Source organism: Myotis nattereri (assembly GCF_964212035.1).
Source record: "Myotis nattereri genome assembly, chromosome: 6".
Lineage (NCBI taxonomy): Eukaryota > Metazoa > Chordata > Mammalia > Chiroptera > Vespertilionidae > Myotis > Myotis nattereri.
Window position 1 is genome coordinate 56,282,752 of NC_138081.1, and position 18,832 is coordinate 56,301,583.

General features: G+C 38.3%; 1 protein-coding gene across 1 annotated transcript in view; it reads right to left on the bottom strand.

Annotated features, from left to right (window-relative positions):
- Window positions 1-10,017: 10,017 nt before the first annotated feature.
- The window catches only part of ASCC3 (activating signal cointegrator 1 complex subunit 3), a 257,401-nt gene continuing 248,586 nt past the window's right edge, over window positions 10,018-18,832 (bottom strand). Inside the window, exons 38-42 of the mRNA XM_081093991.1 lie at window positions 18,645-18,796; window positions 16,614-16,761; window positions 13,581-13,787; window positions 10,902-11,077; window positions 10,018-10,806 (exon numbers count right to left, since the gene is read on the bottom strand). Of these exons, the coding sequence (XP_080950117.1) occupies window positions 10,659-10,806; window positions 10,902-11,077; window positions 13,581-13,787; window positions 16,614-16,761; window positions 18,645-18,796 (831 nt within the window). The 3' untranslated portion in view covers window positions 10,018-10,658. The remainder of the gene's footprint in view (window positions 10,807-10,901; window positions 11,078-13,580; window positions 13,788-16,613; window positions 16,762-18,644; window positions 18,797-18,832) is intronic.

The following is an 18,832-nucleotide window of genomic DNA, read 5'->3' on the forward strand; positions in this document are numbered from 1 at the left end:
CCGCCTCAGGGTCCATGTCCACTGGTTATGCTAATATAATATGCATACAAGTCCTCTGGTTGATCTCTTACTCCTCCCCACTCCCCTGCCTTCTCTCTGAGGTTGGATGGTCTCACCAGTGTTTCTTTCTTTCTTTCTTTCTTTTTTTTTTTTTGACAGGAAGTATCAGATTTTATTTACCACAGGCAGTTGATAAAATTGGTACATTATCATGGCAGAGAGCAAATCCATTAAAAAGAATGAAGAAGTAGCTTCTATCAGCTGTGTGAGCACAACTCAGTCCATAGAGTTATACTTGAAACAATAATTAAACAAAAACTACTATTCACTGCACTTTTTAAAATGTATTCGTTAATCTGTTCTTTAACCATGTTAAGAACTTGTTCTTTAACCCCCCAAAAACCCTGTCATAGTTTCAAATACAGTATTGCCTCTGAATACCAAATCTTTTGTCACTATTTCTTTTTTTTTTTTATTGCTTAAAGTATTACAAAGGGTATTACATATGTGTCCATTTCCCCCCCCCCTCCCCGCCCTATTCACCAGTGTTTCTTAGTCTCATTTTTGTTCATCAGTTTATATTGCTCATTATATCCCACAGATGAGTGAGATCATATGATATTTATCTTTCTCCAACTGGCTTATTTCTCTTAGCATAATGACCTCCAGGTCCATCCATGCCATTTCGAATGGTAAAAGTTCCTTCTTTTTTATAGCAGCATAGTATTCCATTGTGTAGATGTACCACAGTTTTTTAATCCATTCATCTGCTGATGGGCACTTAGGCTGTTTCCTAATCTTAGCTATGGTAAATTGTGCTGCTATGAACATAGGGGTGCATATATCCTTTCTGATTGGTGTTTCTGGTTTCTTGGAATATATTCTCAGAAGTGGGATTACTGGGTCGAATTGGAGTTCCATTTTTAATTTTTTGAGGAATCTCCATACTGTTTTTCACAGTGGCTGCACCAGTCTGCATTCCCACCAGCAGTGTACAAGGGTTCCTTTTTCTCCACATCCTCTTCAGCACTTGTTGTTTGTTAATTGGTTGATGATAGCCATTCTGACAGGTGTGAGATGGTACCTCATTGTTGTTTTGATTTGCATCTCTTAGATGATTAGTAACTTTGAACATGTTTTCATATGTCTCTTGGCCTTCTTTATGTCCTCTTTCAAAAAGTATCTATTTAGGTCCTTTGACCATTTTTTTGATTGGATTGTTTATCTTCCTTTTGTTAAGTTGTATGAATTCCCTGTAAATTTTGGAGATTAGGCCCTTATTGTATACCATTGGAAAATATACTCTCCTATGCAGTGGGCTTTCTTGTTGTTTTGTTGATGGTTTCTTTTGCTGTGCAGAAACTTTTTATTTTGATGTGGTTCCATTTGTTTATTTTCTCCTTAGTTTCCATTGCCTAAAAAAATAACACTTTTAAAAAAATTGTGACTAAATACAAATAATACACATACAGTGGTATTAAGTACATTCATATTGTTATGCAACCATCACCAACATCCATCTCTTAAACTTGTTTTATTATGCAGAACTAAAGCTATACCTATTAACTTCCCATTACCACTTTCCCTCCGTTCATAGCAACTACCATTTTACTTTCTGTCTCTATGAATTTGACTGCTCTAGGTACCACATATAAGTAAAATCATATAGTATTTGTCTTTTTGTGACTCTTAACTTTGCATTATGTCCTCGAAGTTCATCTATTTTGTAGCATATTTCTGTATTTCCTATCTTTCAAGGCTGAAAAATATTCCATTACATGTACAACACATTTTTCTTATCTATTCATCTGCTGATGGACACTTGGGTTTCTTCCATGTTTTATCTATTTCAGATAATGCTGCCATGAACATGGGTGTATAAATATTGAGATCCTGCTTTCAGTTCTTTTGGGTATATACCCAGAAATAAAGTTGCTCAACCATGTGGTAATTCTAGTTGTTTGAGGAACTGTCACACTATTTTTCCACAATGGCTGTACCATTTTACATTCCTATCAACAATGAACAAGGGTTCTAATTCTCCACATCTCTGCCAACACTTTGTTATTGAGTGTTCTCCCCCTGCCACCCCCCCCACCATTTAATTGGTGTGAGGTGGTATCTCATTGTGGTTTCAATTTGCATTTTCCCAGGCATTAGTGATGTTGAGTATATTTTCATGAGCTTGTACATGTTTTTTAAGAAATGTCTATTCAAGTCCTTTGCCCATTTTTGAATCAGGTTGTTTTTTTGTTGTCTAGTTTTTGGAGTTACCTATATATTCTGGATATTAATTCCTTATCAGATACATGATTTGCAAATATTTTCTGCCATACTGTGGGTTGCCTTTTACTCTTAATAGTCTTTTGATGCACAAAAGTTTTTAATTTTCATGAAGTCCAATTTGTCCATTTTTCCTTTTGCTGCCTGTGCCTTTGGTGCTATATCCAAGAAATCATTGCCAAATATGATGCCAGACATTTGACTTTTAATTACAGTCACCATTTCTCTTTCCCTCACTGTTTACCAGGGTGGAACAGATCTCATTTTTCGTCTACTGAACCTATAACACATGCATGTAATTACAACTTGGGTGTACTTTACATTTTCCTTTGCATTTTCACATCTTATTATTATTTCGTTATCTTTAGCTGATTTTATTAAACAGTTTTTGTTCTGAAAAATTTTCCCAGGTATTGGATTACTGTAATTGGTATCATCTTTCTGATTCTCTTTTTAAGCTGTTTTCCAGCATCTTAAAAGCCTGTATTTTCAGTCTGATTGCTGGTGCGTGGATTTGTTGGAATGCACAGGCAGATTGCATCTCAGTGAACAGTTAGCTATTTTAAATATGTCAGAATTGTCCCTAGAAGATTTCCTAAATAAAAGCTGATTCCAATCAATTTACCTAAATTCAATCTGAATTACCGCAGACTCTGTCTTTAACACATTCAATGTTTATGCAGTGCATCCTCATGAGTATTTAAAATATTGTTTGGGGATAGGATGAAGCATCCGAAAATGATTAGCACAGTGGGCAAAGATAACGAAATGAGAAAACTGGAACATAAGATGCAGATGTACAGTCATTTTCAGCATGAAAAGTAACAATAAATTGAGAGTGCATCTTTCTGGGTTGGAGAGCTGCAAACAGCAGCAGGGCCGGTGTTTATGAGTTGCAGCATTTTATAAGATGGACAGAAGCCAGGATCATCACTGTGGTCTATTACATGATCTGGGTACAGTTATGTTTCTATAATTGATTAGAATTGTCCATGGAGAATGTTATTTGCTGCAATCCAAGGATTTCTTCAATGTTTCAGTTTCTCCAAAGGCCACTTGAAGGGTAAAGTGTTTTTAGAGGCATGCGTTTTTCTAAAGTATCAGGAAATAAGATTGGGGTTTTACCAGGATGTCTGTATTTTTCTCATTGCTTCTGCTGAAAACAGCACTATATTAGAAGACGGTGGTATATTGTTTTCTCCTTATTTTGAGCTTGAACTGGGTTTCAGAAGTTGGATAAAATGGTGTAAAAATAGTTACTTCTTTGAGAAAAATCAAATATTTGCTTTTAAGGGGAAAGGGCTTAGGTTTTTACTGAATATACTTAAATTGATTTTCATGCTTATACAAGCATGGGAGCAAAGTGGGAGACCAGGCAAAGTGAAGTTTGCTTGCAATATTAAGGAAAAGTACACAGATGATTTTAAGGACAACACACCTTGTGATTCAAGCACTGGGTGAAAGTGTGAGGTGCCCCCCCCCCCCCCCCCCCGTTCTTGCTCTCAGAAGCCGTTGTGCTTCCAGAATAGTCCCAGAATGGCCCCTGGCAAGGTTCTGAACTGGTAGTTTGTCCCAGAACCCACCAGGGGTAAAATGAGGCAGTCAGACCTCTCCTCCACTGTCCAGGCTTCTATCTACCCTTAACTACCTGTCAAAACATGTTTCCAGGAAGCATCCTCAGAAAAGTCCCACTGAAGTCATCCTCCTTCCCACATGTGTGCTGGGCGGCGACTGAAAGTGTGCACGCATTTGCCGCTGGAGAAGTGGAAACACTACGGCACAAGGAGTGGAGCACAAGGGCACCCTCTCTGGGCACAAAGCTCTTATTGTTCTTGGTGGGTGGGGCTCTGAGCTACTGCCCACTAACATATAAATTAGTCCTGAAGATGAGTTTATTTACGATTCATCACGTTAACTTTCATTTATTATTGCCTTTTTTTAAAATACTTTATCATTTTCTAAGAATTTTCACATACGTGATTGATTCAAAACTGATAAAAATCCTTGTTGTGCCAGGCACGGTGTGGACCGTGATGAAGTTCACTGCTCTTCTTGTCACAATGGAGCCAACTACGCCGGGAGGAAGCCTGGGCAGGCATTCCCTGTTTCATAGGTGAGGCAATAGAACAAAAAGAGAGCTGATCAGATATATTTTCCTAAAATCTTCCAATATGTGGTGGAATCAGCAAATACAACTAAGGTGACATTACAGAAACTCATATGAAAGGGGAAAAAAACCCTAAAAAATAAAGACTGCTTCTCTAGCTACAGGTAGCCCAGCTTTTCTTTCTAATCTAGAACTATTCCCTCAAGATCCCTGGGGAAACTGTGATGTAATAGAAAATAGAGCATATTTTCTGATAATGAACAGTAAAAGTAACAGGTGAAATGCACATTCCTGGCCTGCTGCCCATCATTAGGCCATTTTGTATTGTAATGAGAAGAGCTTATTTGAAAGCTCAGTTGAAGTTATTGGCATTCTTTGTTAGAATGACTCTTACACACTTTCATTGTGTATCAATTTCAGGTATTTATTTATTTATTTATTTATTTTTAAAAAACACGCTTTTAAAAAATATGTGTATATATATATGTATGTAATATATATATATAATATATATATTATTGATTTTTTACAGAGAGGGAGGGAGAGGGATAGAGAATTAGAAACATCGATGAGAGAGAAACATCGAACAGCTGCCCCCTGCACACTACCTACTGGGTATGTGCCCACAACCAAGGTACATACCCTTGACCGGAATCAAACCTGGGACCCTTGAGTCTGCAGGCCGACGCTCTATCCACTGAGCCAAACTGGTCAGGGAAATTTCAGGTATTTAAAGAAGTATGCCACGATGTGTCTCCAGTGTGATTTGGAGTTCAGTGGAGAAACAGCTATGTTAAGGCAGATAATGTTTGATGAATGAAGATCTCTATCAGTAGCTTGCTTATTCATTATTTTATAACCATATTGTGAATTCTTTTCCAATGAAAACTTTCTCCTGTAATTTACACCCATTTCATTTTTATTTTTGAGATATTTTATAAGAGTTTATTTAAGACAAACTGACAACCTACACTGGGAAGCAAGGTCTCAATATTCCCCTACACCCATTTGATTTTTTGCTGGTCCACTGGTATTTTGTTTGTTTCTAATAAAACTCTTGCATCAATTTGACTAAAAAGCAGTCACAAAGGTAGAACTTACTAGTATACATACAAATAAATGTTGTCCCTTCAGGCTGGCTGAGGAAATATGCACCAATTCTGATGTATTGCCGCAAAGAACATTTTTGAAGTCTTCCTTTTCCGATTGTCTCTGGTGCTGAGTTACAGGCCACAGGGAAAGCAGTTTCATTTTGATGGCAGTCAGCACTACTCGGTGTTAGTCTCCTCACTCTCAGGACGTATTCGGCTATTTCAGAAGCTGTCTTTTCCCCTGAAAGCTGGCACCTTTGAGGCCACTTGGAGATATTGGCCCTTGGTTGTAGGGAGTTTCAAATGGGCTGGAACAATCCTCCACATACTGCAAAGTACAGTCTTTTGATGCCAAGACGAAAAGGATGGAAAGCTCAGGAATATAGTTAACCTTTGATCAGCCCTGATAACTTCAAATCATTAACCATTTGTACACCATAAGAGTCTATTGTGGCATGAGGGGATGGTTTCCGTTTTGGATGCGTGTCAGTTAACTGGTTAAAAAACTGCTTCCAATAAAACTTGGAATCAATGACTGCAATCATTTAAAATGATTATACTTGTTTTCAATGAGTAGGCATGGCATCTACATGGTTTTTAACAAGTTCTAATAAAATCAAGGACACAGATAATAAGTCAAGAGTCAGGAAACATGGGTTTGGGGACCCAAAGACCCTTTAATTAGAAGGCTGTACTATGCTTCTGTTCAGCCAAACATGGACTGATTTACAGTCCATTATGTTCTCCAGGAAGTTTCCATAATGAACTGCTTAACATTAATTTACAGACACAGTAATACTCGTAACTCGTAAACTTTAATCAAATGCGTTTAGAAATTATTCTCCAAATTCAGGCCAATTGAAGAGTAAACAAAAAAATTTAAGTATCCATTCAGATCAGGCTGTTTGGACCCAAAGCTTACCTTAGGTGAGACTGGACCAAATATGGTAATAGCACCCCAAGATCGTTGTCAAATTGACATAAAAAAGACTTGGGATGAAGGTCAAAGTAGAATCCCTGAAATCTCACTTAAAGGTCTCAAATTTGAAGAACTTTATTTTCCAAAAATAGTACCATGATGAAAAGTGAGAGAACTGAGGCTGAAATTGTGGGAATAACTCTTCCCAGAAGTCATTGTAGCCATCCTCCATCACTTGAAAAACAGGCTTCCAGGACAATCTGGAATCAGCTACCATTCTCAGGATTTTTGAGAACCTTGAAATAATATAACTAGAACTCATTAAACTCAAAATGTTTATCTCCTTATGTCGCTTAGATTCAGAATTTAGATTTCTGAAAACAGAAAAAAAAAAAGTTAACCTAAGGACCCAATACACATTTTTAAAGTCAATGGAGCCCTAGCCGGTTTGCTGATAGGTCCCAGATTCAATTCCGGTCAAGGGCATGTACCTTGGTTGCGGGCACATTCCCAGTAGGGGGCGTGCAGGAGGCAGCTGATGGATGTTTCTCTCCCATCGATGTTTCTGACTCTCTATCCCTTTCCCTTCTTCTCTGTAAAAAATCAATAAAATATATATTAAAAAATAAAAGAAAAACAATTGCCCAGCTGGCTGGATCAGTGGTTGAGCATCGGACACCTATGAGCCATGAGGTCATGGTTCAATTCCTGGTCAGGGCACATGCCCAGGTTGTGGGCTCAGTTTCCAGTGGGGGGCACGCAGGAGACAGCCAAGAGATGATTCTTAGTGTTGATATTTCTATCTCTCTCTCCCTCTCCCTTCCTCTCTGAAATCAATTTAAAAAATTTGAAAAAAGAAAAGCAAACAAATAAACAAACACTCAAGTTAAAAAAAGGGCAATGGATCTGAAATAGACACTTCTCCAAAGAGGACAGTGGACCAATAGACATATAAAGAGATGCCTGATGTCACTAATCATCAGAGAAATGCAAATTAAAACAATAGAAATCACTCATGCTTGTCAGAATGGCTATAATCCATAAATCAATAAACAAGTGTTGGTGAGGATGCAGAGAAAAGGGAACCCTTGTGCACTGTTGGTGGGAATGCAGACTGGTGCAGCCATTGTGTAAAACAGTATGGAGTTAACTCAAAAAATTAAAATAGAACTGCCTAATGACCCAGCAATTCCACTTCTGTAAATATGTCCAAAGAAACCCAAAACACTAATTTGAAAGAATATATGCACCCCTATGTTCATTGCAGCATTATTTATAATAGCCAAGATTTGCAAGCAGCCAAGTACCCATCAATAGATGAGTGATTAAAAAGCTGTGCTACATTTACAGAATGAAATACTACTCAGCCATAAAAAAGTGAAATAAGCCAGTCAGAGAAAGGCAAATACCATATGACTTCATGTATATGGGGAAATCCAATGAACAAAATTAACTTACTAACACAAAGAGATTCATCAACAGACTGACAGCTGTCAGAGGGGAGGGGTGTTGATGTGGCTCAATGAAAATAGTGAGGGATTAAGCAAAAAGAAAAAGGAAAAGAAAGGCAGACACAGACAACAGTATGCTGAGTGCCAGAGGAAAAGGGGAGGTGGAAGAAGGCAAAGGTGGGATAAATGCTGGCGGATAGGGACTTGACTTTGGGTGGTGAGTGCACGATGCATGATGCAGATGATGTGTCATAGAACTGTACACTTGAAAACTTATGGTTTCATTAACTAATGTCACCCCAATACATTAAATTTTAAAAAGTTAATTCAGGTTATTCTTTTAAAGAAGCTGGTTCGTGAAACAATTTTTGCCTACTCATTTTGGATTATTTTTGAGAGATGGCCCAAAGTTATCATCAGTTCATATTATTCAATCATATGTAGTTCCTGTTGGGGGATCCTTTCACTGTAAATAGTAGTGGTGATGAAGAAAAGACAGGGTTCTGGGGAAAGAAGACAGGGAGCCAGAATCTCAGGCTAAAAAGTTTTGATATTTTGAAGTTTTAAAATACTAGTAATACCCAGGATACATTGATATATAAACAGATTTTATTCTTTTCCATAATGTCATCATCATAATAAAACTACCTATTATCTTAAGTCTCCCTTCCTATGTTGATATAAGAAGATATGGTAAGTAGCCTGTTCTTGGTGAGTCTGAGAGTACTTGTGATCCCTACAAGAGTAGGCTATCTCATGTCTCCACTGATTCCCTGTCCTACTCTCAGAATTTGTCATAATCTTCTCTGGGGCCTTGCCAAAGAATTTCATTGCATGCACATGAGATTTGCAGTCCTTACCCTCTAATTCAAGGTCATGTCACAGACTTTTCCATCCTTCTCGCCTGTCACTCCCTTTCATGTCTGAAAATGCAGACTAACTGGATACCTTAGGCTGGGGTCTACTCACAGCTTGTGGCTGTTCCACCTGGAATTCTCTTCTTTCATCGCTGCCTTCACAATTCTAACTACCTTCAAAACTCTGCCTAGATATCCCTATTTTTCTGAATAACAACTCACTGCTGCAATTACTTCATTATAGTTAGCTACATTTTATTTCATCACCAGGCTGCCTTGTTTGAGGGTAGGACATGTCTCTGATTCATGTGGGTATCAAGCTACTCAACATATACTTGGAATGCATATCTGACTGGCACTTCTAATGGAGTTGATAAACTCCAGAGGAATTTGAACAGGAATATGGAATTAATCTGATTATGTTGGCACCTGCCCTGTTATAATATACACAACATTGGAATTTTGAAGTAATGACAAATAGCATTGGTCACTTACTGTTATAAGGTAAACATTTCCATACAAATGTACCTTGCCTTACTAGTGCCTTCTGCAGCTTGTGGTGAACTAATCGCTTTTGACTTAAGTTTAACTAGTCACATTATTTTTCCTTTCAGTAATAGACATAACAGAAATTCTTTCTTATTGGTCCCAGGCCCTGTGTCACATGTCTGATGAAACAGATCTTCCAGCTCCCCAAACCTACCTGCTCACTAAAAGAAATGGCGCTGATAAACATGAAGACGACGGCATTGTTTCTCCTCAGGTTCCTGTATGGACTGGAGAAGTAAGTGGCTAAGGTATGAATTTTAATTAGAAAATAAACGGCCAAAGAAAAGGCAGGAAGACCTCTTTACATGAAGTGAACTTCAGACACCTCGTGACCTTGGTGTGTTGACAAGTTATTTAGATTTAATTTTGGGAAGTAAATGCCTGGTACCCACACACTATATTTCTTCTCTTTTTTTCTTTCTTCCTTCCTTTCTCTCTCTCTTTTTTTCTTAGCATGGAGAAGGCGGTAAACACAAGCAATATGTTCTGGTTTCAGAAAGCCTTTTAAAATTTCCTTCATCACAGGTAAAAACTACCTGTAGGGGTTGAAAATTTTCTGTTTGCCTCGGAGCCACCCTGAAGAAGGTAAAGTCAGAGTGGTCTGTACATGATGCAACACAAATCGCAATACACTTCTCTCCTTGTGTAAATAAATATTTCAGAAAAAAAGTGGGAGTGAAGTTTTGACATAGAAGGGAATAAGAACAGAAGAGTAAGTAATACGATGGAGAAAAAGCAGGAGGAAAAACTGAGTCAGCTTGTCTTCAAGTGGCGAGCTAAATATTTTATTTCCACTAGTTACAGTATCTACATTTTCTAAGGTCAGTATATTGTTTTCATCATTGAGCTCTATAATGTGATTTTACCGCTATATTATTAACATTTATGACCATAAGAAATTCTGGAAATCATTTCTACATGTGGCAAAGTATAAAGTTTGTTAACAAGACACATTGTGTGCCACCATACAGGTATCTTACATACTTTATGCTTCAGGGTTAGAAATCTGTCACAACATCTAACACTGTCACGTCTCAGTATAGTTTTCCTTAGAAAAAAAAAAGAAGCTAATATTCTTGTAAACAGTACACTGTGCAATGTGAAATTTGTTTGATAATTCCTATATATAGTCGCAATATACACAAATTGATTCTCCTACAGGAGTACTGATTTTACATATAAGAAAATCCATGAAGACAACATTATAAAACGCAACATTTGTTAAAAAGGCCACCGCAGTTAACTTGTGTTGAAACTGACTGCAGCTCCTGTCAATTTCCTGGGTGTCCTGAGGTCAGAAGTTGATTCCACCAAGGCAAACATCAAGTAATTCGACTCTGTCTAGGTGACTAAACAGCCAGACTCCTTAACCACTTCTTTCAAATAACTGCTGGGGTCAGGTTACTTCACCGTCAGGTCGGTCAAGGCATGGGCGATCTCCTCATTGACCTGTGCAGAAATGCTCGCTGGTGTGACGTTGAGATGAATGTCGTACTGCTGGTCCAGGCCAAGGTAGCAGTCGCTCATGAAATACAGGGTGTAGATATACCTACAGTAGAAAAATAGAACAAAGATGTCAAACCCCCTTGCCAATCACAGTCATATTTCATTCTTTCAGAATTTTGGTGGTAAGGTTCTGCTTACCTTCCTGGTGCTTCTGGGGTATAAAAGGAGATGGAAGCGACATGATGATTTCGCACATATCCTACTCTTTTCAAAGCAATAAGTTCTCTCTTATCCACTTCTCCTAATATCAAAAACCATCCTTCGTCTTTTGATTTGGGGAACCGAGGGGCAACTGCATGGTTGTCTTGCTTTCCCTGTAAACCAGCAAAGAAAAAGATAAAGCATTAATAATTTCTGGACTTTCTATACCACTTGGTTGTGATTAAAAGGCCATAAATCTACACATTTCAGTCTATCTATCTGGGATGTTTTTAATTTTCTGGTTCGGTGTCTTGGATATGCTATCACTTATCTTTTTTCAAAATCCTCAAAATACTACTTTGTGACTATAATTACCGGGACATTTTGGCACAGTTAGAACAGAAAGCCCTGAATCTTGACACTAATTTAGTAAACTTTCATAAATAATATTAATATCCAATTTGAAGATGAACAAACTGAGATAAACCAGGTTAACAAATTTTCCAAAGACGTATTCACAAGAAACTGATACTTGGGGGGGGGGGGGGGGGAGGGAGACAAATCAAGACTAGATTCTAGACTTCACAAAAATAAGCACTACACCACCAAGACTAACACTCACACACAATAAAAACACATTCTAATAGAATATAAAAAAATACTTTCTCCGAGGAATGAAAAATTATAAGCCAAGCAATTTGGAAGATATATTAATCACCACAATCCAAGATTAGATATCACCATATTGACAGCACTTGAAGTCTTTATTTTAGATAGAGATTATAAAATACATGATTATCCTAGTGAATCTGTAAGACAATGACATCATGGTATAAAAAGTGCTAATAAAGACATGTATTAATAGTGACAAGCTCCTGATCAGGCTTCATTCAAGATTTTGGAGGGACATGTTTTACTTAAGGCATTTTAAAAGACAGCATGGAGAATAATGTATTTTTCCAGAATTTACAAACAAAATTAAAAGGGTTGACCTAACCGGTTTGTTTGGCTCAGTGGATAGAGCGTCAGCCTGCAGACTCAAGGGTCCCGGGTTCGGTTCCGGTCAAGGGCATGTACCTTGGTTGCAGGCACATCCCCAGTCGGGGGCGGGGGGGGGGGGGGGGGCGGTGCAGGAGGCGGCTGATCGATGTTTCTCTCTCATCGATGTTTCTGACTCTCTGTCCCTCTCCCTTCCTCTCTGTAAAAAATCAATAAAATATATTTTTAAAAAATATAAAAATATTTTAAAAATTTTAAAAAATATTTATAAAAAATTTTATATTTTAAAAAATATAAAAATATTTTATTGACTTTTTACAGAGAGGAAGGGAGAGGGACAGAGAGTCAGAAACATCGATGAGAGAGAAACATCGATCAGCCGCCTCCTACACCACCCCCCACTGGGGATGTGCCTGCAACCAAGGTACATGCCCTTGACCGGAACTGAACCCGGGACCCTTGAGTCTGCAGGCTGACGCTCTATCCACTGAGCCAAACCAGTCAGGGCAGAAATCAATAAAATATTTTTTAAAAAACACACAAAAAACACAGTTGTTAAAAAAATATTTAAAAGGGTTTATTTTGGCATGATTGAATCTAATTTTTAAGTAGCAATATTAAGGTTAAAAAAAAGTCATAGGTTTTTCCCCATGACTTTACCTGTATGATTATTATTATTTTTTTTGTAAATTGTATCTACTAACTCATCTAGACATTCTCATATTAAAGACTCTGAAATGCCAGAGGCCAATCGGTTCATACTCACAGGGACTGATTTTAGAATTAACTATCAAACAAGGTGGGACTTGAAGGCACATTACTGAAGGGACGTTGTAACAGGAGAAAGTTTCTCACCAGGCTATGTGTGAGAACAGAAGACAGTACTGGAGCACCACAGCCCCACACTCCTGTGTGCTTATCCCAGACACAGGAAAGCCCCCGACTCCACTTGGCCCAAGAGAAGGCAAAGTCTTTCTTATTTCAATTATCATGGTTATTTCAAAACCCAATCTGGCCACATGCGATGCACTAATAGTCTCAGAGGACCAAATGATTAATTTCGATGGTCACAGGCAACAGAAAAGAGTGCAGTAATTGCAAATGAAAGTACTGTGCATCTCTGGCCTGCATGAACACTGACAAAGCCCTCTCATGTGCATTATCAGGGAGGAAGAGGCAGATGTGGCAACTGAGGCACAGACAAGCTTAGTGTCTTATTCAAATTCATGGAGCTGGGTGCTGTCATCTGCATCCAGCCCAATGTGGTTCCCACAGAACAAAGTGCTTCTAGGGTAGTGCTTTTCGAGCTTTAATGTCCTTAAAAAGTCATCTGGGGTGATGGGCAGAAGTCCAGATTTTGAGATTCCCCCCTCCTGAGCTGCTGATGCAGACAGTCTGGAGGAGGGCCAAGGAATCTGCTCTCTAAAGGCACTCCGGGAAATTCTGTTGGACTGTGTCTATGGGCCATATTTTGAGAACAGTCCCCCAGCAACATACTATCATGTAAGGTCGATATTCTGGGGTTGAACACTGGCACATGAGGAGAGCTGAGTGAGGCCAGTTGAGAAAGAGGGATTCATGAATGACACGGATGCATTAGTAAGGTAAAAGATATGTGGGGTGCTACACGCTGGTGTCTGGTGTGAAGCATTTGAGAATGGAAACCAAACACTATACCTTGTGGAACCCAACATGGGCTCTCTGCAGGCTGACTTGAAGCACATACTCCTGATCAGCGTGCAATCTGATCCATCTGTGGTCATTTCGCTTGTCTGAAGTCATAGTAGTGATAGAAAGTTCACTGTGTCCTTCGGAGTCATCCCACCAGCCTTTGACACTGAGGGCAACATCTATCACTGGTAAGTGAGATAAGAAATTCCATGCCTGGAAAAAAAAAAAGAAAATATAATAAAGAAAGTTAATTTGATTAAGTCCAGAGTCAGTGCAGTGAGAACCTATGTACTATTTGCCTAGTTTCCCCCAATGGTAGCATTTTCCAAAACCAAAGTATAATATTAATACCAGGATATCAACACTGACACACTCCATAGCTTGTGTTCAGATTTTCCAGTTTTTCTTGTACTTACTGTGTTCAAAAATAGCGTGCTTTTAATCTTTGTAGTTTAAAGTCCTCTTAAAATCAACTAAAAAAATTAATCATTATCTAAACTTGTGACCACTTTATTATAAATTCCTCCTAGATATTGAGTGACTACGGACTATACTAAAAGTAAGTTTAAAAATGTTTGTCATTGAGCTGGTTTGTGGTTTGTTGTAGAGAAGCATCCATTCTAATATTTATGTGACTTCTAAGGAAGAGAGCATTGCTTGGGGATATAAAAGTAACAAAAAATGTTATGCAATTGTTGATGTTAGTCAGCAACATCCATTGACCACTTATTGTACAAAACGCCTTTTTTTTTTTGGTCCATACGCTAAATTTATTCTGAAAGAAAAACATTTCTGTATGTGTATATCATAAGGGGCCTTATAAGTTCAGGGTTCCTTCTAAGAACAAATATATATTTTTGGCATTATATTGCGAATATAGATTAAAATGACACATACTAAAGGGGTAAAAAAATACCAATTTTATTCTTATTGTTTAAATTGAATGATATTTGTGAGAAATTGGCATGCAAATAGTAACTGTTCATCATCATAGAATGAATGAATGAATGAATGAATGTATGAATGGATGAATTTCCAAGTCTCCAGAAAGGAGGAAGTAACAAATAAACTTGATGTCCTTAGATAATTAATTGTCACTTTTTTCTATCAATTACAATTATGTGGCACTATCAGTGAAGAAAACTTCTCAATATAATGGCTCTTAATTCCAGAATCTAGAAGCTGCATGTACCACTTGATGTTCACTGACACTGGCCAGAGTGGAAGTGACCAAGGAGACACTTCAATACACAATTTCTATAAAGCATTTAAATTTGTGAGACGACAAAAGTAACATATTTCTTGTTTAATGTACCATTAAGTTAGTTACCAGTATATGTTTTCAATTATTAGCAACACATTGGGATTTTACTTTATAGAAGTTGGATCTGGCTTTTATACATAGGTGTTCTTTTTGTAGCACTTACTGTTTTTCACCCTCAGTGTGTACAGAGATATTTGTTGGGCGCGTATGTGTGTATACACACAACACACATATGTATATAAAACATGAGCTATTTTTTACAGAAACTGCTAAGACATTTCAATACCAGCCAAACATATTTATCTGAGGATTAATCTTCATCTATTGAATCAGGCAGGAGCACTGCCATGCATACAATTATTTAATTAGCAGCCAAATCCGCTGCCAGTCAGCAGCCGTTCCAGGCATACTGATGGGGTGGGAGATGCAAATCTCAAAGTCGTCCTGCTTTTTCTCATTACTACTGCAATTAGCACTTAAATTGATGCTTTAAACATACTAATTTCTGGAATAATTCAGGATTTGTATGTTACCTGGGATCGCCTCACTGCAGAGCCAACACCAGATTGCTCTGCATATTGAAGCACTTTTGAGCCAAATAACCATCATCATATCAGACTGAGCCAATTTGCATTTGTTTTTAAAGATAACAGAATGGCAATTTATGCAAATAAATTAAGTAAGTTTACTTCTGAGTTCTCCCTGAACTAATTAAAACAATGTTCTAATTTTTTATCACATCTAAAACTTGGCTTAAAATCAATATATGCTATGTTAGAAATCTTTGTTGCTAATGGAAGCCTTGTTTTGATTTAAATACATTGTTTTTATTCATAATTTTGATGGTAATTTAGTTAGAAAGGTAAGAACTTATTATGAATATTTAAATAGTTTTTGGTGCCAATTTTGGGTTCAACAGAAATTGAACAATCAGACTTTAATGCCTGTTACACTTTTTCCAAGTCTTGCTCAAAAATCAGTTCTAATGGGGGGAAAAAATGACATGGTTTAGAAGTTTCTTTATTTTAATACCTGCGTTTACAAGTCCGTGTGTTAATTATGTTACAAATCCTGAATGCTTACTTTGACACATTTAGGGTAAAACTGCTTAAGATTAAGACTTAAAGGTCTAGATATGCCAAATATTTCTGGCATCACTTATTCATATTTTTGGCCTTTCCAAAGATGGTTTGGAGAGATGACTTACATTGTGTTTCACAACACAGATTTAGTTTTCCATCTAAGTTACATGGTATAGAAATGAGGAGTTTATTTGAAGGAATACTTTAGAATCTAGTTACACTAAAGTGATTAAAATGAGGGCGGGCATAAAAAGTAACTGAGGGAACTGCATGAAAATATAGCCAAGCATAAAGGAAGTACGACTGTGCTGAAGGGGCGAGGAGTGCGCCCGGGTCACGCAGCTCAGTGAAGGACAAGCTGTCTTGGACTTTTCTCAGCCAGCTACTGAAACGACTCCTGATAACGCCAATGCTCCTTCTAATTACTGATACTGTCATTATTTTTAATATCATTATTGAGCTCTCTATATCAAGAACTACAAGAAGCAGTTTACATAAAAACATGCTGCTTAATTTTCACAAGAACTTCATGAGACAGGTGTGTTGTTTCATATTCATAATCATGGCTGGTAAATGGTGGACAGAATTTAAATCCAGGTGAGTCTGACTCCAATAACCAATGCTCTAAGTTAAAAAAAAACTCCTGGTATAAATTCCCAGAGTAAAGGAGCTTCAAAACATGGAAGGCCTTACCTGCTTCATTTTTGGGGCCGGCAGCTCATTTTCTATCATGGAGCTGAACACCTGTTCCCTCCCTCCACAGGCGTGGATCAGTTCAGGAAGGCACTCGATGAAGCCAGGGCCACCCACACGTGAACCCTTCATACCTGGGCTCCATTTCCTAAAAAATAATACCAACACCAACCAAATCATTCTTTCGTAGCATGAATGAGATTTTCTGACAATGATGGCTTATAAAATTTGAATAGTTTTTAAAAACATGTATTCAAAAGGCCGTTATTGGTGTCAAAATCAGCTTGCATTTTTTTTTTTTAATCCTCATCTGAGGATATACTTTCACTGATTTCTAGAGAGAGAGAGAAAGGGAAAGGGAGAAAAACATTGATCAGTTGCCTCCTGTATGCGCCCTAATGGGTAATCAAACCCGCAACCCAGGTATGTGCCCTGACAGAAAATAGAAGCTGAAACTTTTTGGTGAATGGGAGGATGCTTCAACCAACTGAGCCACCTGGCCAGGGCCAGCCTGTATGCTTTAAGATTGTCAATCCAAGTCAGTATCACTATCACTACATAAAATGGGTAAATCATATCTGAGCTTGGTGAATAGTGAGGTTTGCAGACAGCAGGTTAGCAGAAAGCACTAATGTGCACCAATGCTGCTACGTGGTTCAAGTCTGAACTGGAGCCCTGACATGTTTTTAATGGATGCAGGCAGAAGACTCCAGTGTAATCACTTGAATAGGTATTCATTGTAAATCGCTGGGAATGTAAGATTTAATGAAGTACATTTTGGGAATATTTACAGTATAAACAGTGCCAATCCCAAGAATGTAGCACACCAACAGCTTATTACCTATCTGCCATTTGTAGAGCAAAAAGAAACATATAATTAAAAATATACCAATATAGCACTTTCAGGGTGACAGTAAGAAGTGGACCAAATCTCCTAGGCCCCAGCAGCTTCCATAACAGGCTTGCGTGCTGAGTTGGGTAAGTACTCTTAGGTGTCTGCTTTACTACTGAAACCCAACTCCCGTAACTCTTAGCACCACATTGGAAGGGTTCCCGAAACTGAGCTGCAGACATATGAGCTATCTGCTTTCCCCTCATGCCACCAGCTGCTGGTGTGGCTCACTCTCTGAATGTGCCTTTTGCTTTCCAAGGGACAGCCCGTGGTGGGACTCAGCATCATGGAAACAACTGTCCTGGAACCCACTTGAGACAAACTGAAGGACTTTCCTGAGGAGACCCCCTGTGTGGCTGAGGTGCTGGTTGGCACCTGTATCTAGATGTCTCAAATGACTGCCACACCTAGTCTGGCTGACAAGGGGCAGAGGGTGCATGACGGCGACCTCAGTCAGACTTCTGCGGGTCTACATGACTGTGAACCCACGCATTGGCTTGGCTGCAAAGTGTCTCTGAGCTGGTGTGAAACACTGGTGTGAAAGAAACGTTTTCACTTAAACATTGCCAACCTTGCTTGTAATGCGTACTGTTCTTTTCCTTGCTAAAATATTTGTAGCCATGTACATAGGGCCTAAGGGTAAATAACTTGATGATAATATGGACTCATCTTTTAAGCACAGGTTATATCTTGAGCTGGTAGTATACATAACTACCCAGTTTTGGACATTTTGTAGATGCACAATTTACGTTTGAACTATGGATTTCAGATTCTTCAAATCTATTCTGCAATAACAGAAATTGGTCATTTATTTTGCTTTAGACAACACAGTAGTTTAGCATCTTCTAAAATAAAGGTCGGTACTGTAAAGGAATAAACACAGTTAAAATAGAAATGCATCCAATGTTGCAAGTGGAGAACAATTTAATAGGAGGTTAAAATGAACTGTAGTTCAGCTTGGGACAGGATCGAATTCCAAGTGAGAATGTTGCCTCACGAGGCCCCATCTTCCTCTGGGAAGTGGGGGCATTTTTTCCGTGAGGAATCAACATTCTAGGCACAACCTGAAAACCAAGTGACCACACATAGAAAGAAAATGAATTTTTTGAAATTTAAAGTCCAGTGACATTGACAATTACCTGAAGACGTGAAGATGGTGCTGCTCTATGTGTGGGATTGTGAGAAGAGAAGATTCTTTCAGCCACCGACCCTGGATCACCATCTGAACCAGGTGAGTGATGTTCAGGGCAGTCACTAGCCATCCCTGGTTTGCAGTCACATCGAGCATCGCCTGATCAGGAAAAATGCACAAGTTACAAGGATACTA